At 39.6% G+C, this 27,289-nt stretch overlaps 1 protein-coding gene across 16 annotated transcripts in view; it reads right to left on the bottom strand.

Moving 5' to 3' along the window:
* Positions 1–27,289, bottom strand: part of LOC106081822 (protein lap4) — a 704,386-nt gene that overhangs the window by 169,775 nt on the left and 507,322 nt on the right. For 13 of the 16 annotated variants that reach the window (XM_059364098.1, XM_059364099.1, XM_059364100.1 and 10 more), the window contains 2 exons: positions 3,772–5,427; positions 3,082–3,483 (listed from right to left, as the gene is read on the bottom strand). The exons of 1 other annotated variant lie outside the window; for it this stretch is intronic. In XM_059364098.1, the coding sequence (XP_059220081.1) occupies positions 3,082–3,483; positions 3,772–5,427 (2,058 nt within the window). The remainder of the gene's footprint in view (positions 1–3,081; positions 3,484–3,771; positions 5,428–27,289) is intronic. 2 more of the 16 variants (XM_059364094.1, XM_059364093.1) reach the window with 2 other exon arrangements.

Below are 27,289 nucleotides of genomic sequence, written 5' to 3'. Positions count from 1 at the left end.
TTTGCAATGTTATGCAAATGCCTATGGCAAAATGAAATTGTCCCCCACTTCACCACCTCCGTTTACTTAATTTAATACAAACGGAAAATACAATTATCTGCCAATGAAAAAATTGTCATTTAAATAACAATGCGCAGCATTGCCGCCTCTATTTTGCCTTTTTGCATAACAACCCTCATTTGGCGGCGTTTTTTTTTTTCTTGGAAAATTGTCTTTGTATTTGTTAAAGTTAATAAATAGATCGCTAGGCTTACTGGTTTTAAGTGGCCAGACAGTTTGATTGCGGCTGGCCTAAAATCCTAAAGGCAATTGAGAAGACTTCAGGAAAAGGACAACGGAAAAGAAAGGAAGTGACAAAATCAACCATGCGTTAGAAGTCTCTACTAAAAGTTGGATTTATATCAGCTCAACCCACATCAGATGGCAATCGAAAAATCCTTATGAAAGGTTCATTGGGGAATTAGGGAATAATCACTGCATGTTTTTTTTTTATGTTGGAAGGGCTTAGAAAATGACAGTAACGGAAAATTGTGTAGGTTTAATAAGACAAAAAAACTTTTTGTTTAATGTCAATAAAAATAAAATAAAATGAAATAAAAAAAAAAAATAAAATAAAATAAAAAAAAAAATATATAAAATAAAATAAATTTTAATAAAATAAAATAAAATAAAATAAAATAAAATAAAATAAAATAAAATAAAATAAAATAAAATAAAATAAAATAAAATAAAATAAAATAAAATAAAATAAAATAAAATAAAATAAAATAAAATAAAATAAAATAAAATAAAATAAAATAAAATAAAATAAAATAAAATAAAATAAAATAAAATAAAATAAAATAAAATAAAACAAAATAAAATAAAATAAAATAAAAAAATAAAATATATAAAATAAAATAAATTTTAATAAAATAAAACAAAATAAAATAAAATAAAATAAAATATTTAAAATAAATAAGAAGTAAAAAGGCGAAATATATATTTACTTTATAAATAGATTATCGAATAATCTTAAACCGAAATATCGAAAATCGAGTTATTGAAAATCGAATTCTCAAAATCGAAAATCGAGCGTGAGATAACCAGAATAGGGAATTATCGAAAACCGAATTATTGAAAATCGTATTATCAAAAATCGAATAATTTTAAATCGAACTATCGAAAATCAAGTTATTGAAAATCGGATCATCAAAATCGAAAGCCGATCTTGAGATAACCAGAATCGGGAATTATCGAAAACAGAATTATTGAAAATCGGATTACCAAAAATCGAATAATCTTAAATCGAACTATCGAAAATCGAGTTAATGAAAATCGAATTATCATAATCGAAAACCGAGCTTGAGATAACAAGAATCGGGAATTATCGAAAATCGAATTATTGAAAATCGGATTATTAAAAATCGAGTAATATTAAATCGAACTATGGAAAATCAAGTCATTGAAAATCGAATAATCAAAACCGAATTTTCGAAAACCTAGCTTGGAACAATCGAAAATCGAATTAATGAAAATCGAATAATCTTTAATCAAACTATCGAAAATCGAATTATTGAAAATCGGTTTATCAAAAATCGAATGAGCTTAAATCGAACTATCAAAAATCGAATTAGGAATATGTCGAGAAGTTACAAACAGAATGACGAAATTAGTATACCCCCATCCTATTGAGGAGGGTATAATAAATAAAATGAATAATAAAAAAATAAATGAAATTAAAGAAAATCTCTAAAGACAATATTATTTTCAAAATTTCCTTTTAATACAAAATTTCAATAAAATTTCTCTTAAGTTAATTTTTTTACCAAATTTCCTTTATAAATTTTTTTTTTTCTAAGAAAAATTAAAAAATTTCTTTAGCAGCAAAATTTTTATGAAATTTTCCCTAAAAAAATTGTCCTTATGCAAATTACCAACACTGTATCACCAACTGCATTCTAAAAATCCTTTAACAACAACTCTAACGCACAGATATCAAAGCAACGATGATAGAGTGAAAGTGGTTATCCAATGGATATGAAACTAAATGACCAACTTTTCTATGTCCAGGCTGCCTGTGGCAATGATGACAGACCGACCACATTCCGAATCCACTAACCAAAGAGAAAAGGAAACCCAAAACAAAATCCAAAAGTCCCCAGCACAAATTTGGAGTGAAATAAAACCGCATTAAACCGATTGGCTTAATATAAACTAATGACAAAATTTCCTAAATGTTTCATTACACAGACCCACTGCCCCACCCAACGATAGAGAACAACAAAAAAAAATTGAGACAAACTACCAACGCCATCCTCAAAGCCAAGCCAAGCCATGCCACCACAACCTTAACACCCGCACACATGCAAAGGGCTCAGAAGCTTCTTAAACCGTAGTCTCTTTGCCACTGGCACTTGGCGTTGTGGGTGTTGGCTGCGGTGACTGACGCTGGCGCTGACGTTGATTGTCGACTGTTAAGCTCAATTGTGGTTGCGATTGTGAACGCAACTTAAGCGAGCGGGCACCACCGGACCCCGTTACGGGTGGTGCAGGAGCTTTACGCAATTTTGTGGGTTTCAGGGGTCGTTTGGGTGGCAGTGGTGGTGGTGGAGGCGACATAGAAGAACGACAATTTAATGAGGTATCACTGCTACGTCTTGAATCGAAAAAGGATGTATTGCTATAAATAGCCTCCTCCTCGATGGTGGAATAGATGTCCTCCTCCAAAGTATCGTTGGGCTCATAGTAGTTGCTCAACACATTCAAGTTTTGTGAGTTGAAACGACGATGCAGCGAAGAGGTGGAGGAGTCTATGGAAAAGGAAGAAGTTGAGGAAAAATTTACCATGGGCGAAGTGGTGGTGTTCTGATAATTATTGCCCGTATTTTGGGCCACAATTTCCGAAATGGTAGGGAATTTCAAGTCACTATACGAAGGTGTGGGAGGTGAGGTGACTTGCGGGGGCTCGCCATCTTGGCGCAAAGGCTTGGGACTTTTGTTAGAATTGCTATTAGAGGAGCTGTTGACATTGGAGGTGATTGTGTTGTTGTTCTTATTGTTAAAGGTGTTTTGTCGGTGCTGTTCATTGACTTCACTCACCACTATGCGCTGCTGATGCATATGCAATTGTGGCGTATGCTGTTGTTGTACTATAATATGGTGTGCCGAGCCCGTAGCTCCAGCGCCCGCCAGCAAGGCTTGTGGCAGCAACACATAACCACCACCACCACCACCTGCCGGCAAAGTAATGATCGACTGTCCCGGTGCCAGCACATGGGCAGCACTTGGCTGTTGCGGCTGGGGCAGATTGGAATATTGGACAGGTAAAATTTGAGCTGTGGGAAAGATTTGTGTTGGCGACAGGGGATCAGGATGGCCATGTACGGTGGTTACTGCACTGGCAGTGGTGATGGTGGTTGCATTTATTGGCACAGCCCTGGAGTGGGTGCCAGACTTTGAGGGCCCAGCCGTTGCGGCAGACACTCTTAAATCCAAACGTTGCTGGTCAGCGTTAGGGGGAGAAGAAGAAGAAGATACAGAAGAAGAAGAAGAATTTTTTTGGTTAGTATTTACAAGATGGGCAGAAGCGGAGGAAGCAGAAGCATCACTCTGATAAGCGTTACTACTATTGTTGCTGTTGTTGCCATCAGCATTGGCTTGGCTGGGCAAGATGAAGGTATCTTCGATCAGGAGCTTATAGGTACTGGGAAGGGATGTGTCTTCGTGGCCAAAGGATTCTGGGGTAGGGGGAAGGGGAAACTCTAAGTCTTCATCTGCAAGAGAATTTACCATATGACGTTGACTGCTAGGCACCGGTGGAGCCTTTTCAGGCGGCACTCCCAGCTCTGGTATTTGTGTTTTACTGCTCGTTCTTCGCAGCTGGTTACGCAGATCATTTTCCTGCAATAAAATCTGGCGATGCTCCTCCTCGGAGACCAGTATATTATCGGGCGAGTTCTCGTGTATAAAATCGGCAGGACGGCGCTGGGAAGGCGGCACTTCGTCTATGGAGGGCACCGCATACATTGTGGGCACTGGTGGGGGAAGGGGCGGCAGGATTTCCATGTAGTCGGACTCTATGGTGATTTTGGGGGACGGCTGCGTTTTGGGCGGAAGTTTGGGCAAGGTGGCAAAATTTACCGGAGGAGGAGGAGGACTGTCTTTGGGTCGGCTGGGACTTTTTGGCGATACGGCAACTCTTACCGGTAATTTTTGGACGGCTGATGGTGTTGTGGGCCTGGCCACCTCATGTATTTGATTGGTATTGGGATCATGCTCGAATACCGCAAAATCTCCATGGCCCACATCGGTGTTTTGGAACGTCTCCAGGGCATAGTTGCGCATCAAATCGGCCTTCTTTACCACCTTGGGTTTGGGCAGCAGAGGCGGTGGCTTTTTCTTCATTTGCTGGCTATAGAGGTTTTCTGTGGATTTGGAAGCTTGTTGTGTTGAGCTCATGGCCCGCTCCGAATTCAAGAGATCCTCATTGGATTTCCAGCCCGACTTGGGACCAAAGAAATAATTCTCTTTGGGTGAGCGCGGCGATTTGGATATGGCCTTGGCTATTTCGGTGTATTCATCATCGGTGCGTGCTTTGTCCAGGAAGGCCTCACGGAAGGGATTGTCTCGCTCGATTTCTCGCGATACCAAGACTTTCTCGGCTGGCGGTGGAGGACTACCTAGGCGGGTGGGAGTTGCAGCAGTGGCGCTGGGAGAAGAGGATCTCGAGAGGGAGGCATGTTGCACCACGGGCGACTCAATCTCTTTGATACGTGCCACCGTGGGCACCAGGGGTGGTAGTTTCTCGGGTCGTTTTTTCTCCAGCGAAGAATTGTTGGATGAAGAAGGACTGGCAGAGCGTAAAATACCTTTGCGTGGCAAACGTGCTTTGGAGGGGTTGTATTCCTGCTCCGATTCATAGTGGCGTGAAGAGGCATATTCGGGTGTCTTGGAACGCTCATAATCAGATCGAGAGCGTTCATCACCACTCAGGTCAAAGCTAACGGATTTTCTATGCTGATTGCCATAGGAGGGGGATGATAGATCAGGAGTGCTGCGACCCGAGGCAGTCGGCAATCTGATTTTGTGTAGTTTCTGGGTATCACTTTCAGAATCACTGGTATAATGCCTTGAAGGGAGGGGTTTTTCAAAAAAGTCAGAATCGGTGTCGGGGTGAGTTTCAGGTGAGGGAGTAGCCAAATGGTGTTCACCTTCCTCTTCGTCATCGTCATCGTCTTCATCCTCGTCATCATCATCATCGTCGTCGTCGTCATCATCATCATCATCATCTATGATATAGACAGGCTCTACTTTTATCACATCCACCTCGTCCTCCTCCTCCATTTCCTTTTCATTTATCATCTGCTTGTATTCATAGTGAGGATCCCTTTTGGAAGCTGTTTTAGACTTTGTTTTGCCACTGCTGCTGCCTGCTACTGTTGAGCTCTGTATGGATGAATATTCATTGAGGAGGGGGGAGGTTTTTTAAACCACAAAATTTTTGGATTTGTTTTTTTCAAAAAAATTCAATTGGAAAAATATTTTTTGTTATTATTTTTTGTTTGTTTTTCCAAGTACAAGTGTGTGTTTGAGTTTTAGTTCAGTGGTGGTGGTTGTGGTATTGTTGGGTGTCGGAAAAAGAGAGAACGGTGAAGATAAGAAAAATTTGATTAGAAATTGTGTAATTTAAGGTTAAAATATGCGAGCACAGGTGTAAGACATTTAACGACACAGGACGTTTGTTTTTCACTCTCAGATTTTTGTTTGTTTTTTCTTTGAGAGAGATAGTGAGGGATTTTTGGTGTGCTGTTCGTTGGGGTGATGGTGATGATGCAGGGTGAATGATGACATGATACTTTCAAAAAGTAGGCAGAAATGATGGACGCTACACATGTTTTCTTCTTTGGTTTTTGGGTTTCGTTAGCCAATAGCGTTTTCAATATTCCATTTCACATTTCTCAATGGATGATGAGAAAGCGATGGCTGCGTTTCGAGTACGGCACAAATGAGGGAGCGCCTGGGATGTGTATGGGAAAGGATACAGGTGGTGCGGTAGTTGGAGTGTTGATGGTGGTGATGATTAAGGGTTTGAGGTTAAGCTTACAAAAAATTTACTTTGCATTAGAAGAGAAAGAAGAAGAAGCCTACAACGGACGCACTTTGCACGTGACTTGGCTAAAATCATAACACTTTCTCACTGCTGCCAGCCACAAAAACCACAAAAATGATGATGTAACCAAGAGATAGTAAAGAAGCCATATTTTGCTTGTTGCCAATAGCACTAAAGGAAACGAAAAATGATAAGCCAACAAACTTAACACAAAATAATGATAAAGACAAAGACATAGGCAAGGAGACGAAGACTGTTGTAGCAATAGTAGTATGGAGTACCACAATGACTTGACACAAAATCAATGAATAATAGTGATTTGAAATAACCTAAAGGCCACTTTAAGTTTATTTTTTTCTTAAATTCGAAAGTGGAAATGAAACTGTACAAGAACTTCTTAAGCATATACACAAAATATTGCTAACTTTAAGTATGAACAATCTGCCATTAAGGTGTACTTTAAAATTTTGGGATGTCACAAAATAACTGACGATATCTAGATCAACAGCTTTCTCCTTGAAAAAGTTCATAGAACTTTTTTTTTCAACAAAAATTTTATCAAAAACATGGAAAAACCTAAAACTAAACATGATAAGCATTTCAAAATTATTTTTATAAAAATTAAATGTGTGGTGACACTCATACAGAAAAGAAGTAAATTGAAAAAATATTCTTTTTGATAAAGTGAGGATAGCCTTACTTACAAAATAACCTATTAAAAACTTTGCAACATAGCCATTAACAACAAATTATTGTGTCTAGAAGAAAAAAGGCGTAAAACTGGTTGCGTATGTTGATGACGTGACTATTGGGGTTAGGAGAAAGTTTTCCAGAACAAAAAATACAAAAATTCGCCCATGAACATTCCACTAAGGAACAGAGGCAAACTTCACACATATCAAAGAGTGCAGCCCGATTCAAATTTATGCTCAATGATAAGGGGCCTCCTTTCTATAGCCGAGTCCGAACGGCTTGCCGCAGTGCGACACCTCTTTGGAAAGAAGTTTTACATGGCAAAGTACCTCACAAATGTTGCCAGCATTAGGAGGAGAAACCCACCGCTGACAAATTTTTTCTGATGTTCTCACCAGGATTCGAACCCAGGCATTCAGCTTCATAGGCGGACATGCTAACCTCTGCGCTACGGTGGCCTCCCAGAACTCTAAGCGATAAACTTCAAGAAGATGTACGTGCCACAGCAAAGTTAGGTTACCGAAAGTGGTCAAGGTGTAAATCCGTGCAAGACCGATGAAGTTCTTTTCAACAGGAGATACAAATTACCTATGGTGGCACTTGCCTTCTTGGGAGGAAAGAATGTTTCATTTACTGAAAGCCTTAAATACCTGGGTATTTTGCTGGGCAGGAAATTGAACTTCAAATCCAACATTTTGTAAATATACACCTATACACCTGCAAGAGAGCCATTGGCCAAAGTTGGGTGAGTTTAAACCGCATGTCATGCACTGGGTATATACTGCAGTTGTTAGACCTATAATGCTATATGGTGTTGTGGTCTGGTGGACGACGCTTCCAAGTTCCAACTAATGTTCAATAACCAAACGGATCCAAAGGATGACTTGTTTGCGCCACACAGGACCACACTGAGGACCGCACTGAGGACCACAACACCTAATGCACTGAATTTAATGCCACACCTAAGGCCTCTGGACATTCTGGAGAGACAATTTGCTGCGACTACTGCCGTGAGGCTAAAAGAGGCTATGGTCATGTGATGGCTAGGGACACTGTGTGATCCTTGATACAATGTCTGATGCGTGAGCTGTTTAAATCAGTGTTGCCAAAAATATAAAAGCTACAATAGGATAGGATGTAATCCACATCCTATCTGAGCCCCTTTTTAAAAAGTACTGTACTACTATTCCTGATAGAATCGATTGCAACTATGATATCCCTGGTAATAAAAGTTACATAGACTTCTATATGGATGGTATCAAACTAGATGACCAGGTGGGCTTTAGAGTGTACTCTAAAGATCTGAAGAGCGTTTTTTTAGCTTTTATCTTTTTGGCAACAATGATTTGAACAGCTCACAAACATTTCGTGTTTTGTTTTATTGTCAAACATCCTCAGTTTGGTTTATAATTTAGCAATGAATCGTCTTACAAACGAACAACGCTTGCAAATTATTGAATTTTATTATCAAAATGTGTGCTCTGTTAAGAAAGTTTATCGCGCGCTCATTTTTGTTCATTTTTTCTCATTTTTTGCTCAATAGGTTTGGTGCGGTTTATGGGATGGCATCATTGAACCGTACTGCTTCAAAAATTAATCGAATCGTAAGATAACTGTGGATGGTGAGCGCTATCGTGAGATGATATCCAACTTCTCTTTGCCCAAAATTCATCGAGCGCTCATTTTTGCTAATTTCATTTTTATCATTTCTGGCTCAATGGGTTTGGTGCGGTTTATGGGCCAGTGGCATCATTGGACCGTACTTCATCAGAAATGAAGCGAATCGTCAAGTAACTGTGGATGGTGAGCGCTATCGTGAGATGATATCCCACTTTTTTTGCCCCAAATGCAAGAGCTTGGCTTGCATTACATATGGTTTCAACAAGACGGTGCCACATGCCAAACAGCATGCGTAACAATGGACTTATTGAGAGACAAGTTCGGTGAGCATTTTATTTCACGTTCGGAACCGGTCAATTGGCCGCCTAGATTGTGCGAAAAACATAATAGCTAAAAAATCACCCTTTAGATACAATGAAAAACAATGAAAATGAAAAAAAAGAAATTTTTTACATTTTTGAACTTGCAAACGGCATAACTTTTAAATCGATAATTGGTTTTGGACACTCTTTGCGGCAAGGTTGTTCTTAGTTGTCGTAATCAGGGAGTTATGATTTTGAAAATGGTCTCGCTAACTTCTCAGCTCTAACCACTCAAAAGCTCAAAGAGTTAACCTATCCTTTAGGGAAACTGGAATCAGTGGGTATGTTTTCAGGCAACATGTAAGCTAAGTTTTCAGGACCAGGCCCGAAGGACAACGAATGATAGATAGTCGCAAAGAGGGGGCTGTGAGCATTCCAAAAATATGTGGCCTTATCTGAAGTCTACCGCTTTGCTGTGTCCGTCATGACAAGTTGTTGTCTTATCGGAAAATATGCTGACAGACAGAAGGTTGTCAGTAACGACTTTTACAAAAGCTGTGAGGACATCGAAGAAGAAGAGACTATAGAACATCTGTGTGTGTGTCCGCACTGGCAGGCAGAAGGAGTACCACTTTAGGTTGTCATTTCTTTGAGAACCTGTCTGATTTAGGGGATGTGAACATTCGCAAGTTACTGGGCTTTTTAAAGCGATCTGGATGGTTCAACGATAGGAACTAGAAGGCATCTTCATTCTTCTGTTTCTGTGGTATCACAATGGACGAAAACTTCTAAGTGAGCCTGATGGCAGATTGCCACTTAAACCCAACATTACCTTTCTCTACCCATTCTCAAACGGTAGATTTTTTAAGTTTTTTCGACTCTCTCACACCGGAGGCCATCGTAGCGGAGAGGCATGTTCGCCTATGACGCTGAACGCCTGGGGTTGAATCCTGGCGAGAACATCAGGAACAAAAATTTTCAGCAGGGTTATCTCTCCTAATGCTAGCGACATTGTTGAGGGACTATGACATGTAAAAACTTTTCCCCAAAGCAGTGTCGCACTCGGCTATAAAATGAAGGCCCCTTATCATTGAGCTTAAACATGAATCGGACAGCACTCATTGATATGAGAGAAGCTTCCACCTATTCGTTAATGGAATGTTCATGGGCAAACTTGTATTTGTAATAGGAACATATAACCCTATACTGCAAAAAAAGTTGGCCCAATATTTAAGATTTTTCCCTCTATGAGGATTTTTACAATGAAAACGAGCTAAAGAACCAATATTTAAAATTAAAACGCTATTTATAATTAAATTTCCTATGCACCGACGGATATGACCACCCGTTTCAAATTTTGATCGCTGAATGATTCTTATTTTACTTCATAGATGACTACCCAATTGTTGTTTTCTAAAAAGTTCTTCTTCTAAACTTAGCATCATAACTTAACTTAAAAGAAAATAAAGCGTTTCAAGACGCTCCTATTTGTAAAGCTATTTTTCGTCTCTAACAACGGCTCACCGTTTTCTTGTCCCAAGGTCAATTTCCTAAACTTCAACGCTATTTTGACCTTCATTTTAGATTCTTGTCTTTAATAATAAGACGCGAAGTTAACAATTTTTTAACTTAGGTTATGTGAGGTTAGGTTGAAAAGAGGATGCGAATATTAATCCGACCCATACCACCACCTAAGCCAATAATCGGCTTGTTGTGCGCTCTAGATCCGAAAAAAGTAACCTAGAAAAAGAAAATCGAAGTTAGGAATTCAGCGCTATCTACAAAATCCTTAATTGTTTTCCATGCCACTCTTTTAAATTGGTTCATGTCTGGTACTATGTACCCACCTAAATGCCGTTATCTGTTAGCCGCGAAGCCAGGCAATGACATAGGAAATTCTCCAGCGTCTCATAATCTTTCTGCATGCCCTACACATTCTATCACTTGCCGCAACTACTTTACATAAGTGAGCTCGTAGTAGTTGATGAATATTGCTACAATGATGAATATTGCTACATTTTTTTTTCGGTGTATGGAATACATTTTTCTTTTATTCATGTTAAATTAAATTATTAAATTAATTATTAAATTATTATTAATTAAATTAATTAATTAATTAATTAAATTAATTATTAAATTATTATTATTAAATAGAAAAAAAGTTATTACATTTTTTTTTGGTAGCGGCTTTCATCAGCCACCCTGTATGTGTCCCGTTATGATACCGAAAGCTATACTGACCTCCTACTTGTTTTCTTTCAGTAATAGCCTCTGGATCCCCCTATAGGATTTTCGCCTTCCTACCGACCGTTTCGCTTTTCCACAGTGTTGAATACGCATTAGTCGCCCACGTCCTTAACTCGGACTGCGTCGACCCGAACGGCTTCGGTTAAACAAGTTTATTGACTTCTGGCCTTCACCGCCAAATCGTCTGTCCTTTTATTCCCCCATACTACGTTATGGCCCGACACCCATATGCCTACTAGGGCACTGAAGACTATTCTAGATATCCGACCCATTGACAAACAGATTACATGTGAGACAGCCACTGCGGCTATGAGACTTAGGGCGATGGGAGAATGGATTGATGATGGGAGCAGCTCATACCATCTCGGTATAATAGAGGCGACGATAGGAAATCTGAAAGGAACGGACGAGGTTTCCGATCGGATATCTGAGACGACACTTGAGGTCGAGTGAGTTACACTGCTGCCAGCGGAACAGTCACAGACTGACGGAACTCTAGTAGTGCTGTCTGGAAGATCATATAACACGGTTGGATCAAAACTAGGGGACAGAATGGGCCTGGGGGTCTACACTGAAGACCCCCATGGACTGAGATCTGTTTTAGACTGCCTCACCTTAATACGGTTCTGCAGGCGGAGATCCAGGCGACAAGGGAATGCGTGAGGTGGTGTGGTACAATCACAAGGTCGTCGAGTGTGAACATCTTTACGGACAGTTAACTGGCCATAAGGGCAATTAGAATCAGGAGGATAAGGTCACGAATAGTCTTTCAGTGTAAAAAGGACATTAACGCCTTCTGTGAGGATGGCAAAATCCGCATGCCAGGCTATAACGGAGTAAGGGGAAATGAAAGGGCAGACGATTTGGCCGTGAAGGCCAGAGGACTGCCGTCAATAAACTTGGTTAACGTTGAAGCCTATCGGGTTGACGCAGTACGATTTAATTGCGTAGGCGACAAACACTGTGGAATAGCGAAGCAGTCGATAGGACGCCGAAAATCCTATGGGGTGATCCGGATCGCAAGAGGACGAGGCTATTACTGAAACGAAGTAAGAAGGAGGTCAGTATCGCTTTTGGTATCATAACGGAACACATAGGACTACAAGCTCACTTATGCAAAATCATTGCGGTAAGTGATAGCATGTGTAGGGCATGTGGGGAAGGTGATGAGACGTTTATTTGAAAAAAAGTTTCTTACAAAATCTCTTCCGAAATATCGGGATTACAATATTGTATTGCTAATGTTTTGTATGTAATTCTCCATTTGTGTATATGCTAGCAAAAAAACAGCAAGTATGGGGCAAAAGTCGGGCGGTGCCGACTGTATAATACCCTACACCTAACCTATAAGTACAATTTGGGAGCTATATCCAACTCTGAACCCATATTGATGGACCTCGCCAAATGTTTTCAGATTAGTTATTAAACTATCCGTATAACATTTCAAGCAAATACAATATGTTCAACTATAATAACTACGGTTGACGAATATTATTGCAAATTACCCAAAATCTAACGAACATATTTATGGGAGTGGTATCTAAATCTGAACCGAAGTCGGCCAAACTTCTCAGATATTGTGGTAGTCGTCAAATTTTGGCAAGATTGGTAAATAAACGCGCTTGCAGTGAAAATCGGGTGATATATATATGACAGCTATATCTAAATCTGGCCCGATTTCTATGAAATTCTTCCTGCCAAATTTTGAGAGAATGAGCACTTAATCGGACAAACATATATATAGGAGCTATATCTAAATCTGAACCGATTTCTATAAAATTCTCCAGTAATATCGAGAGTCATAAGAAAATCCTTCCTGCCAAATTTCAAGAGAATCGGTTTACAAATATCAATGTTATTGCTGTATTTCTGCAAATCGGACAAACATATATATGGGAGCTATATCGAAATCTGAACCGATTTTTTCCAATTTCAATAGGTTTCATCTCTAGGCCGAAAAACATGCCTGTTCTAAAAGAAGACAATCGAATGAAAATTGCGACCTGTACTCTGTACACAAATTAACATGAACAGACGGACGGACAGACAGACAGACGGGCATAGCTTAATCGAATCAGAAAGTGATTCTGATTCTGAGTTGGTATACCTATCAATGGGTCTATCTCTCTCCCTTCTGGGTGTTACAAACAAATTCACTTAGTTATAATACCCTGTACAGCAGTAGTGGTGTAGGGTATACAAAACAGAACTACAGTATCAGTATTTGTTTATTTTAAGAAGATATTATACCAATGTAATACTAAGTCCCGAAATATTTAAAAAGCCCTGGTAGTTTTAATTTTTATACCCTCCACCATAGAATGGGGGTATACTAATGTCGTCACTCTGTTTGTAACTACTCGAAATATTCGTCTGAGGCCCCATAAAGTATATATATTCTTGATCGTCGTGACATTTTATTTCGATCTAGCCATGTCCGTCCGTCTGTCTGTCGAAAGCACACTATCTGCCAAAGGAGTAAAGATAGCCGCTTGAAATTTTGTACAAATACTTCTTATTAGTGTAGGTCAGTTGGGATTATAAATGGGCCATATCGGTCCATGTTTTGATATAGCTGCCATATAAACCGATCTGAGGACATGACTTCTTGAGCCTCTAGAGGGCGCAATTCTTATCCGATTGGAATGAAATTTTGCACGACGTGTTTCGCTATGACTTCCAATAACTGTGCTAAGTTAGGTTCAAATCGGTCATTAACCCGATATAGCTGCCACATAAACCGATCTGGGGACTTGACTTCTTGAGTCTCTAGAGGGCGCAATTCTTATCCGATTGGAATGAAATTTTGCACGACGTGTTTCGCTATAACTTTCACCAACTGTGCCAAATAAGGTTCAAATCCGTTCATAACCTGATACAGCTCCCATATGTGCCAAATAAGGTTTAAATCCGTTCATAACCTGATACAGCTCATATAAATCGATCTCTCTATTTTACTTCCTGAGCCCCACAGGTCTCCAACATATAAAGGGTGATTTTTTTGAGGTTAGGATTTTCATGCATTAGTATTTGACAGATCACGTGGGATTTCAGACATGGTGTCAAAGAGAAAGATGCTCAGTATGCTTTGACATTTCATCATGAATAGACTTACTAACGAGCAACGCTTGCAAATCATTGAATTTTATTACCAAAATCAGTGTTCGGTTCGAAATTTTGACAAATTTTGTTCAGCGATGAGGCTCATTTCTGGTTGAATGGCTACGTAAATAAGCAAAATTGCCGCATTTGGTGTGAAGAGCAACCAGAAGCCGTTCAAGAACTGCCCATGCATCCCGAAAAATGCACTGTTTGGTGTGGTTTGTACGCTGGTGGAATCATTGGACCGTATTTTTTCAAAGATGCTGTTGGACGCAACGTTACGGTGAATGAACACATTTCGAACCGAACACTGATTTTGGTAATAAAATTCAATGATTTGCAAGCGTTGCTCGTTAGTAAGTCTATTCATGATGAAATGTCAAAGCATACTGAGCATCTTTCTCTTTGACACCATGTCTGAAATCCCACGTGATCTGTCAAATACTAATGCATGAAAATCCTAACCTCAAAAAAATCACCCTTTAATTTAATTGTGATCCGAACCGGACCATATCTTGATATCGCGTAATAGCAGAGCAAATCTTTTCTTTTATCTTTTATTTTGCCTAAGAAGAGATGCCGGGATAAGAACTCGAGAAATGTGATCCATGGTGGAACTTAGCACGCTTTTACTGGTTTTCTTTTCAGTTTTGAAATTGAAACTTAATTTTAATTTTATTTATTCAATTGTCACCCCTAAAATCACCTCAGACAGAAAAAAGACGAGGGCGATTGTTTGTACATACAAAAATCTGAATGTTTTATTTTTTTTTTATTAATAAATGTTCATTTATCACCAATCACATGAAATATACATCGAATAAACAACATTTAAAACAAAAATGTTTTTTTTTAAATAGTTAATTTCAATTCATGTCATTTGGGTTGCAGTTTTCTTCTTCATAGCAAATTTTATAGGTTTGATTGGTTACTCGGTGTAGGGAATTTTTTTTTAATTTTTTTCTTTTGGGTAAAAGGGAATGGGGGGGTTGTTTTCACAATAAATTCATGGTAATTATTTATTATTAATTTAACGATACATTCTAGGTATCAATAATAACTCAGCTCTTTAAAAATTTAGATTGAGTTGTTGTTTGTTTTTTTTTTTTTTTTTAGTTTTTGTTTTTTTTCCTTTTTTTATTAAATGGCTAGCCTATAAAATAACAATCAAGACATTTATATTGTTTTAATTTTTTTTTTCAAATTTGTTTAAAGGGTAAATTTTCCTTCAGTAACAACATTTCCAGAAAGGAGAATTTAATTTTGTTTTCCTATTTTGTTTCATTTGTGTTTTTGTATCTGCTTGCAAAATATTTTTATTGCGTATAAATATTGGACCATAGAGATTTATTTCGTTTTAGAGGGAGCATTGAGAGGTTTGTGTTTAAATATTTAATTTATTTCTTTTTCAACTATGCTATCAATTCACTTTGGGAGCAGAGAAAACGGAACAATGTCTGTGTCTAGCAGTTAGTCTGTAAATAGGTAGGTGTGCTGGTCTTTGAGTGTTCTTAGGAAATTTTATTATTGTATTCTTCACAAAATGACAATAAGGAATAGTTTGTGGTAGTTGTTCAGTGGCAAATAGAAACCATTTTTATAGTGATCTTTATTTTTTAAAAACCTTAAAGTTTTTAGGGAAATATTTGTTATGGGTTAATGTTTGCTGTAGAATTTCTATTTCATTAAATTAAAAACCTGTAAAAGATTTTTGTGTGTTTTTTTCTCTTAAGTTGGCATATTGTGTAGCCTTTGTCTCATAAATTAGTTTTTACTATAATTAAAACTTAAATAAAAAAATTCATTTTATTAAAACTGTCTTTTTTTAGTGGTTCCCTTGGATTTGGTATTTTGTCAAGTTTATGTAAAATTCCATCAAATTCAACAAATTGAATTCAAAAATAGTTTTTGTTTTTGTTTACTAGTTATACACCCTAAGGTTTTGTTTTTTGTTTTTTTTTCATATAATACATTCTTGTAACATACAGATATGATACAGAGATAACGAGATTAGTCATAAAATTCTTGATATACTTCTTTTTTTTCCTTACCTAAACAAAAAACACAATGTTACTTTTTAAACTTATCTGTGTTAATTACGAAACCCAATATTTATTTTTTCTTTAAATTTACAGAAGAGTTTTTTAAACATCAACGGCAGTTATATTTTTTTCCTAATTAACGAACATTAGTTAGCCTATACTTAAGTAGAGACCTATTGAAAAAGAACCAAACTGGATGATATAAAGTTCGACTGACATTTTGGAATATCTGCAAAAAGTTTAGATAATAGATGAATTTGATGAACAGGTAAAAAGGCCACCACCTCGGGTATATATGTAAATCCCCTTTCGTCCCAATCCGGTAAAAATTGGATAACTTAAGCACCCAAATTCGGCACGGACATTGAGTGGTCTAATATATATGTCACTATTCAATTTTGTTGAACAAAATATTGGTCTTTTTGGCAGACATATCGAATTATAAACCGATCTGAACCATATTAAGGTCGGATATCGTGAGGCTCAGAAAAACTCACTGTTTCAAATTTCAGCGAAATCAGAAAACAAATAAAGGCCTGAACCATATTTACGTCAGATGTCGGGAGGCATAAAATAACCCACTGTTGCAAATTTCAGCGAAAACGGGTAATAAATAAAGCTTCTATGGTCTTCAGACCCTTTATCGGGAGATCGGTCTATATGGCAGCTATATCTAAATATAGTCCGATCTGAACCATATTTGGGACAGTTGTCGGGAGGCTAAAAATAACTCACTATTTCAAATTTTAGCGAAATCGGTTAAAAAATAAAGCTTTTATGGCCTTCAGACCCTTTATCGGGAGAGCGGTCTATAGGGCAGTTATATCTAAATATAGTCCGATCTGAATTATATTTAGGTCAGATGTCGGGAGGCTTAAAATAACCCACTGTTTTAAATTACAGCGAAATCGGGTAATAAATTAAACTTTTATGGGCTTCAGACCTTTTATCGGCAGATCGGTGTATATGGCAGCTATATCTAAATATAATCCGATCTGAACCATATTTGGGTCAGTTGTCAAGAGGCTTAAAATAGCCAACTGTGTTAAATTTCAGCGAAATCGGATAATAAATAAAGCGTTTATGGTCTTCAGACCCTTTATCGGGAGATCGGTCTATATGGCAGCTATATCAAAATATGGACCAATCTAATCCATATCTGGGTCAGTTGTCAAGAGACTTAAAATAACCCACTGTGTTAAATTTCAGCGAAATCGGTTAATAAACAAAGCTTTTATAGTCTTCAGACCCTTTATTGGCTGATCGGTCCATGTGGTAGCTATATAGTCCGATCTGAACCATATTTGGAATATTTGGAAAAATGGAATTAATTCGTGAACATTTTCGTGTGATTATTTTTTACAACTCTCGAAGTGGATTAATCAGTAATCGGCTTGTTGTGCAAAGTGGATTAATCCAACCCAACAGTGCATCGATGAGTTTAATTAAATTGTTGGCGATAAAGAACCAATGTTTATCAATGGTATGGTGAATTGAACCGAGGCCGTAGTTCACTCCAAGACGAATTTCGTGAAGGTCGTCCAAAATCGATTGTTGTTCCAAAAACCATTGATGCTGTGCGCCTACTAATATTGCAAGATTGTCATGTGACTAATCGTGAGATTGGGACAACCTTAGGCATTAGTGGCACCAGCATACATTGCATGAACATTTGACCGTCGAATACTTTGCTTCAAAAAGTACGAAACAACTGCATTTTTGAGCACTCAAAACATCGATTTAATGAGTCATCCGCCGTATAGTCCTTACTTGGCACCGAATGACTTCTTTTTATTCCCGTATGTAAAAAATAAAATGAGAGGTCAACGTTTTTCGACTCCTGAAGAAGCGGTTGATGAGTTCAGAATGCATTTTTTGGAGATACCTCAATCAGAGTGGCAAAAGTGCTTCGACAATTGGTTCGAACGCATGCAAAAGTGTTTAGATCTTAATGGGGAATATTTCTAAAAGCAATAAAGCGATTTTCGATGTTTAATATTTCTTTTTGTTCTCTAATCCCGAAATATGAAAGGCAACCCTCGTATCTAAATACTTTTCAACCCAAAAGATATTGCACAGGGATTTCGAGGAAATAATACAACGGATATACTATCAATAATAAGTAATTAATGAAATCCTCTTATAGGCGTAAGACCCTTAGTCGGCAGAGAGGTATATAATAGCTATAACAGCTGTAACTATCGAAACGTAATAAATATGGATCATCAGATCTGGACCATTTGTGGTCCGATCTGAACTATATTCGACATGGTTTTCGAGGGGCATAACGAAACTAACTGTTTCACATTTCAACAAAATCTGGCAATAAATGCGCGTTTTATGGTCTTAAAACAATAGTCCGATCCGATGGAATGTCGAGGTGCCAAGTGTAACTCGCCTAAAGGATGAGCCCTTTATCGAACAGAACAGGATCAAACTTCTCACATATCAATGAGCGCTGTCCGATTCAAGTTTTAAGCTCAATGGTAAGGGGCTTCCATTTTATAGCTGAGTTCGAACAGCGTGCCGCAGTGCGACACCTCTTTGTGGAGAAATTTTTACATGGCTGCCATACCAAATGTTACAGTACCTCATAAATGTCGCCAGCATTAGGAGAGGACAACCGCCGCTGAATTTTTTCCAGATGTTCTTACCAGGATTCAAACCCAGGCGTTCAGCGTCCGGCGGACAAGCTAACCTAATTTTATCGCGAGCTTCTTCCCCGAAGCTCATTTTTGGCTCGATGGGTACGTAAATAAGCAGAACTGTCGATTGTGGAGTGAAGATCAGCCAGAAGCATTGCAAGTGCTACCAATGCACCCAGAAAAAGTCACAGTTTGGTGCGGTTTATGGGCTGGTGGCATCATTGGACCGTACTTCTTCAAAGATTATGCGAATCGAAACCTAACTGTAAGCGCTGCCGTGAGATGATATCCAATTTTGCCCTAAATGCAAGAGCTTGACTTGCATGACATGTTGTTTCAAGAAGACGTGCCACTTGCCACACAGCACCCGTAACAATAGACTTTTTGAGAAGCGAGTTCGGTAAACATTTTATTTCACGTTCGGGACTGGTCAATCGGCCGTCAAGATTGTGCGATTTAACGCTTTTAGACTATTTTTAGTGGGACTACGTTAAAGCTCATGTCTATACAGATATACAGCATTTATGACATTCGTGAGATGGAAAGGGAATGCCAATATTGGACTAAGCGAATGGACCATTTGAGGTGCAGTCACGGTCAACATTTGCTTGAAATAATCTTCAAACATTAAATTATATGGAACGTACTATCGAATGGGTAGAGAAATCTCTTTGAGGCGATAGCGAGATCGTGTGGAAAATTGCAATTTTCCCAAAACGAATAATTCAAAATGATAAAATTGTAAGAAAAAAACGAACAGAGATATCTTCTTCACTCTTTCTGAATTTTGCAAATAAAAATGTCCTTAAAAAACCGCAACTAAAACTGCCTAAAATACCCATTTTGGGCAAAGACAGTTTCCACACCGGCATTTATTAGTAAATTTGTTGTGGGAGCTACAAAAATAGTTAGGTGCAAAAAATCTCTTGGATGGGTTTAGGGGACATATGGAGTAAAAAGAAACATAAAAGCATTGGAACTTTTTCAAATTAAAGCAAATTTTTATTTCGACGTGTTGCACCCAAAATGCTGTGGGGCACCATTAGGTTGCCTTGTCCGACTTTAACAAATCCTAAAATTTGGTTAAGATTTGCTTTCAAAAATGCAGCTTTTCCAAACCTCTGAGTCTCAAGAAATCAATTCAGGAGATCGGTTTATATGCGCAAAATCCTGAAAAAGACCCGAGAAGAACAACTCAACACCTACCCTCTCTTTGTTGACTACAAAGCCGCCATCGATACTCCTTTACGTTCAAAGGTATTTCAAGCCATGTCTGAGTTTGGTATCCCTGCATAATTAATAAGACTCTGCAGGATGACACTTGCTGATACGCGCTCCTCAGTAAGAATAGGAAAGAATCTCTCCGAAGCATTTAATACCAAACGAGGTTTCAGACAAGAAGACAGCCTCTCGTGTGATCTCTTTTATATTCTGCTGGAGAAGATTATTCGAGATGCAGATGTGAATAGATATGGTACACTTATCACAAGAGAACACATGCTACTCGCATGTGTAACTGTTGCCTTTGAAAGAATCGAAAGAGAGTCAGTGAAAATGGGTCTGGCAGTAAATAGAGATAAGACGAAATGGATGGTTTCAACTCCCAAAAAGCCTTGCACAACCGAGCAGATAAAGAACATGAAGAAAGTTGGGAACCACAACTTTGAGACAGTCAGTAACTTTATCTACCTCGGCACCGCCGTAACCGAAACGAATGACACCAGTTTTGAGATTAAGCGAAGAATAATACTGGCAATCAGATGCTACTTTGGACTAAGTTAGCAGTTTTGAAACTATACAAGACACTGATACTACCTGTGCTGTTATATGGTTCTGAAGCATGGGTATTTGTGAAAGCAGATGAGGTAGTACTTGGAGTATTTGAGAGAACGATTCTTCGTAAAATATATGGACCAGTTTGCGTTAGTGGAGCATATAGGCGACATATGAACCACGAGCTGTATGAGCTGTATAGCATAGTTACACGCATCAAAACACAACGGCTGCGTTGGCTAGGTCATGTTATCAGAATGGGGATGAAGAAGCTCCAGTAAAGAAGTCTTTTGAAAGCAAACACGGTGGTACACGCAAACCGGGAAGACCAAAAGCCCGATGGAAAGTTAAAGTTGTGGGAGACACCTTAAAACTTGAAGACAAATAGAGTGGTACACGCAAACCGGGAAAATTAAAAGCCCGATGGAAAGATAAAGTTGTGGGAGACACTTCGAAACTTGGTGTCAGAGATTTTAGAATGAGAGCAGAAGATCGAGGCGCTTAGATTTCTATTCTATGTTCGGCTAGTGGAAGAAATATGCTGTCATAGCCAATTAAAGTAAAGTTAGCAAAGTTTATAGGGGGATTTATAAGGATATTTACCCAATATAGATGGCGATTAAGAAATCATATAATCAAAGTTGAATATTGCTGGATGTTGCAAAGGTAAGGAGACAAATTAATATACGTACAACAGTGTATTAGAAGAAAATTTGAAAAAATGGTAAATTTAAATGTAAGGAGGGGGAGCGGAGAAAAATTTTTCGGAGAGAAAGCGTGAGTGAAGCGGGAAAAATGTTGCCAGGAGCGAATCCCTAGCTTTACCCAAGGTATTGATTGAACTATTGCTATTGTCAACTTCAGCTGGTCTGAGTCCTTTATGATTTACACCAAGGATATCATATATCAAATTCAGGTTGCGATGAGTTATGTTGTTGTTGTTGTTGTAGCAGTTTATTGTGTACTATCTTTCGTCTGCTTGATTCTGTTGAGTGTCAAGACCCAGGAACTCCGCGACTAAGATGGGGTGCGTCCACAGGGATCTGGGTCTGAGTCGAGTGGGTCTGGCCGGGCAGTTACACAGGTGACGTGTATCGTGCGGTCCCTGGTTACAGTCGGGACATACATCTTGCACGTCGGCATCAATCCTAGCTCTGTGGGAATTGAGGCGGCTGCATCTGCCGGAACGTAATTGAGCCAGAATCACTCTGGTTTGCCGGGGGAGGTCGATTTCTTCGGGTGCAATGGGTGGCGGTCGTACTCCAAGGACTACATTCACCCGGTAGCCAGTTAACGCGTCTGCTACCGTGTCTGCATGAATGTTGTTCAGACCCGCTTGATATGCCGCTTGATCTAGAGGTTCTCTCTTGTAGCGCTGGACCTCACGCTCTAGATCATGTAGATCTACCATAAGGCTTCTGGGCGGTGGGTATCTATCCACAAGATGATGATTTGGATGATTTCTGCGATAACAGCCCAAAAGGTATTGCTTAGACAGCATGTAGTTATGTCTTCGCACTGGTAGGATCTTTGTCTCCTGGTGGAGGTGGTCCACATGAGAACTAAGGAGGCAGCCCGTCGCAGTTCGGAGGGCGGCATTCTGACAGATCTGAATATTATTCCACTGCGTGTCACAAAGCTGACGTGACCACACTGGCGCTGCATAACTTACCACAGACCGGCCAATTGCTTTGTACGTGGTCAACAAGGTTTCTTTGTCTGCACCCCAAGTGCTGCCAGCGAGTGACTTGAGGACCTTGTTTCTACTTTTGACTTTATTGCAGATTGCTGTGGCATGTGGGGAGAAAGTGTAGGAGCTGTCAAATGTGACGCCAAGTATTTTGGGACACTTGATGGTCGGAATCAATTCTCCATCGACCATCACAGTCAGCTCAGAATTCACCTCACGCGTATTTGTAGTGAACAGTGTGGCTGAAGATTTGGTGGCGGATATCTTCAGATTTCTTGCAGCGAAATATGAGGCAAGCTCGTTGAGGTAGACGTTCAACCTATCGCAGATGTCATCAATGGGTGGGGGGCCTGATGCCAAGATCGTACAGTCGTCCGCATATGATACGATCTCTATGCCGTCTGGAGGAGGTGGGATGGAGGAAAGGTAGAGGTTAAACAGAGCCGGAGATATCACCCCGCCTTGGGGAACTCCCTGTTTCACTCTACGGTGTTTCGACTTCTTATCCCTAAATTCCACAAATGACTGGCGGCCACACAGATAATTCGCGACCCAACGTTTAAGGCCTGGCTGGAGGGACGTGTTGGCGATGTCCTCAAATAATTTGGCATGGCTGACCGTGTCGAATGCCTTCGATAGGTCCAATGCCACGAGGACCGTCCTATCACATGGCCTGGGTTGATTGAAGCCGCGGCAAATGTGTGTGGTGATGGCATGCAAAGCTGTTGTTGTGCTGTGCAGTCTCCGAAATCCGTGTTGATGCTCGGCGAATGGAAATTCTCCTACGAGGCTCGGGAGGAGTAATGCCTCAAGCGTCTTAGCCACTGGTGAGAGAAGGGAGATCGGTCTGTACGACTCCCCCAAACTCGGGTCCTTACCAGGCTTCAGTAGCGGGATCACTCTGCCCATTTTCCAGACATCGGGAACTATAAGAGTGTTCAATGACAGATTAAGGACTGTGGTAAGGTACTCAACTCCAGGTAAATCCAGATTCTTCAGCATCAATGTAGAGATTCCGTCGGGGCCCAACGCCTTGGAAGATTTGGCGCCACGGATGACATTCGTAACTTCGCCCACGGTAAATTGTGATGGCTGTTCATCGGCTCGGAGACCACGAATACGGCGAATGGCTCTCCTCCTTGCCCTGTCTCTCTCGGGATGCACGATAAATTGACGGTTGAACAACCTGGCGCATCTCTTCGGATCAGTCACGGTTAACTCGCCAAAAGTGACTGAGGTCCTGTCGTCCCGTCTACCGGGGTTCGAGAGAGACTTAACAGTGGCCCACAATTTGCCTGCACCGGTGCCTAAGTTACATTGCTCCAAGTGTTCCAGCCACAAATTCCGCTTATGTTCGTTGACTACCCTGTTTATTTCCAGATTCAGCTCGCTGATTCTGGGGTTAGCGGGGTCCATAGCACGAATCCCATCACGCTCGTCTGCGAGTACCACTGCTTGCGCCGGGAAATTGGGTCGCACTTGCGGTATTCGACCGGCTGGTATAAAGCGAGCGGCTGCTGCGTTGATGATGTCTCGGAATTTCCTCTCGGCCACAAGCACATCAGAGGGGGGTGGCAGTTCATTGAAGCGGCGATTGGTATACTCTCTGAAGCCAGTCCAATTGGCCTTCTTATAGTTGATGAACGTTCGGCGCTCAGAGGTTATGAAGTCGGGTGGTCGGTCGATGGTGAGGATTATGGGGAGGTGGTCTGACCCCAAAGAGATGACGGCTTGCCAGGATACGTCACTCAGGAGATCAGGGGATGCGATTGAGATGTCTGGCGAGCTGCTGCACCTCCTCGTAATCCTAGTGGGGGCATCCTCATTCACCGTGCAAAACGTGGAGCTATCTATCTGCTCTGCCAAAGCTATGCCACGCTGGTCGTTGCCTAGGGGAGAATGCCATGACGAGTGATGTGCATTGAAATCCCCCAGAACCAGACGACTATGGCCAGATAGCAACCCACTTATGTCGGGGCTGTAGGCCTGGCCATTAATCGGGACACAGCTGCCAACCGGCGGTATATACACGTTCTATATCTCTATCTCGGCAGTACCAGACTTGACTGCTACCCCCATACATTCCATGTATGGGTCACTAGCGTCAAGCGCAGGCGAGATAGGTCTATACTGCACGGAATGGTGTATAACGAAGGCCAATCCCCCACCTCCATTCCTTGAGCGATCCTTACGTAGCACATTGTAGCCGTGACAACTGTGCAAGCTGCAGGTGTTAGTCAGCTTTGTCTCCTGGATCGCTGCGACCGATATGCTCTTCCGACTCATAAAATCCACAATCTCATCAATCTTGCCTCGCAGTCCATTGCAGTTTAACTGCAGGAACGATACATTTCCCGACACTGGCCTGGCAATAGTAGGGCTAGGGTGCTGTCTTTGCATAAATTGCCGTACGGGAGAGGTCGGGGGGGTCACATAGTCCGACGACGAGGACGCCGAAGGCGACGACGGCGACGCTTGTGACCCACTGCTGGCTGAGTTCGCACAGCACCTAGCGACATAGCCAGTATGACTATACTCCCGTAGCGAAGTTAGGCCAGAGCAAGAACGGAAATGTACCCACTCCAAGCACCTGTTACACCTCACCGACACTGACCGATGATGAAGGCGGTTCTGGCAAACGGAACAGAACCAGGGTCCGGGGTTCTTTTCAATCCCGGCACGGACCAAAAGCATACGGAGAAGGCACTCCGGGATGTGCCTCTCCCATGACGAAAAAAGACGAACACGTACACTGAGGCGGCAGCCCTTGCCGATGAAGATTCCATCGGGTCAATCCGGTACGTACAACCGGCTGCCATGGGATGATGAGTTATAATAAACAAAAGCCATAAAGAGATCGATTTATATGGCAGCTGGCTATATAAAATCCTTATGGTTGGGCATATGTTATAGATTAAACATTTGTGTGTCCCGATAGACAGGTGCAGATCTCCAAAACGACATTATGATCAACGATCAATAATATATTACTGTATGAAAAACTTCAACTCCCATCTTTCCTTTAAACAAAACAAAGTTAACTGAGAATTATAGTTCAACCATATAGCATGTTATGCTCAACAAAAAGTAATTCGCAACAACCAAAAGTAAGATCGTACCCAAAACTTTAATCATCCAGTTTCAATCCTTCTACCAAAAACAACTAAGGGGAGTTAAATAATAAAAATTCTATTTTCTTTTTAGCAAATGCTCTTAATCATTAAGAATATATTTTCTAATTAAGATTAATTTTCTGTTATACTTTTTCCTGTGTTTTCTTCTTCATGATTCTTCATTTAACTTTTAACTTTTATTTCAGGTCCTTGTGAGGGGGAAAGAAGAGTCACCACCACCTCTTAAAGGCAGCCAGTCTTTGTAGTAAGCAAAATTTGTAAGAGTACTATTATTCTTTGCCTGCTTCTGCTCTAGCCTGCCTTTCTTGGCTATCAAATCATTTAAAACTTGTGCTGCTCTTAACTTTATTCAATTCTGGTAGTTTCCCTCTTGTTGCAGTTTTTTTTGTGAAATTTTTTCTTTTAGTATTTTTTTTTTGTTCTTGGGCTAATTTTGTCAGTCTTGTTTTATGCTTGTTGTGATATAAACATCCGCTTTTCATTTAAGCAATTTTCTTTTCTTCATTTGTCTGTAATGAATGTTATTGTCGTTGAGTTAAGTTCGTTTTATTTTATTTTTGTTTTTTTTTTTTCGTTTTCGTTTGCGTTTTTCGTTTCATTTCATTTTGAAGGGCGCAAAAGAACGCCATAGATGTTATTTTTTGCGATTGTGTGTCAAGGGGAAGAAAGAGAGAAAACAGATGGAAAAAGAAGAAAATGTTTGGTTTAATGGACAATTTTATTTTTTTTCTGCTATTTTCATTGGTTTTAATTTCCTCTATGAATGTACGAGAGTAGTATATATGGAACAAAATGTAGAAGAATTTTTTTCTTTTACTTTTGGATGCGGATGCAACGAACAAAACAAACATGAAAAACCCAAATGAAAAACTAAGAGAGAAGATAGTCATTACAACAATTAGCTGTTTATATTCAAACATCAATAGTTCTGTATGTTCAATAAACTTAAGGGGGGGGTGGGAAGGATATGCTCCATATAGAGAAAGGATACACGCTTGAGAGTTAGAGAGAGAGAGAATATGTGAAAGAGAAGAAGGGTACTTTGAAGTTACACATACAAGTAGAGACAATTAGAGAAAGGAGCTTCAGGTAAATAAGAGTAGTACAACATAATTTAAAAGAACTTCCTATATACGCAATCAAGTTTAATCAATAATTTGTTTATATTTACAAAGTATTTTTCAATTAAATAAACCAAATTTCATAACGAAATAAGAAATTAAAAAAAAATATTTTTTTTTTTCAAAAATAAAATAAGTTAAAAAATAGTTGAAACCATTTTGAAAGAACATAAATTATCCAGATGACTGATATAAAAAAAAACCAATTAGAAGAGGGTAACAGCTCTTGTTTACCCAACGCTAAGGATCATCCCGCAACCTCATCGAAATCCAATGATAAAACTCAGTTTAAGAATATATATCGGAAAAGGTCAACTAGAAGATGCTGCAACAAAAATCACAATAATTGCACGTATGTAGGAGGTACTCCTGGTAAGAATCGAATATCTTAAGAGAATTCAAAGTTAAAATTTCATTGAACATTCCATTAAGGAGTAGGAGAAAACTTCTTCTCACATATCAATGAGTACAGTCCGATTCAAGTTTAAGCTCAATGATAGGGGACCTCCTTTTCATTGCCAAATTTGAATGGCGTAACGCATAGAGACTCCACTTGGTAGAAGAGTTTAACAATGGCAAAATTTTGCCTTTGGACAGAATTTCATGGAACTCTTTTGTTTTATTAACTTTTCAAAAAGTTATGACAATTTTTTCTTTAGAGAATTTTGTCTTTAGAAAATCGTCGTATAAAGACAATTTCATGGAAATTTTGACAAATTAGAGAAGGCATGATCAGAGTCGAAGGATTGGAGTTGGAGTCAAGCAGTTTTGCCCGGTGTCGGGGTCGAGAAAATTATTTCGACTCCAACCCCGGACAAAGCAGTAAAAA

The sequence above is a fragment of the Stomoxys calcitrans genome, chromosome 2 (assembly GCF_963082655.1).
Source record: "Stomoxys calcitrans chromosome 2, idStoCalc2.1, whole genome shotgun sequence".
Lineage (NCBI taxonomy): Eukaryota > Metazoa > Arthropoda > Insecta > Diptera > Muscidae > Stomoxys > Stomoxys calcitrans.
The sequence above is the reverse complement of the archived record's forward strand: the minus strand, read 5'-3'. Positions and strand labels throughout refer to the sequence as shown.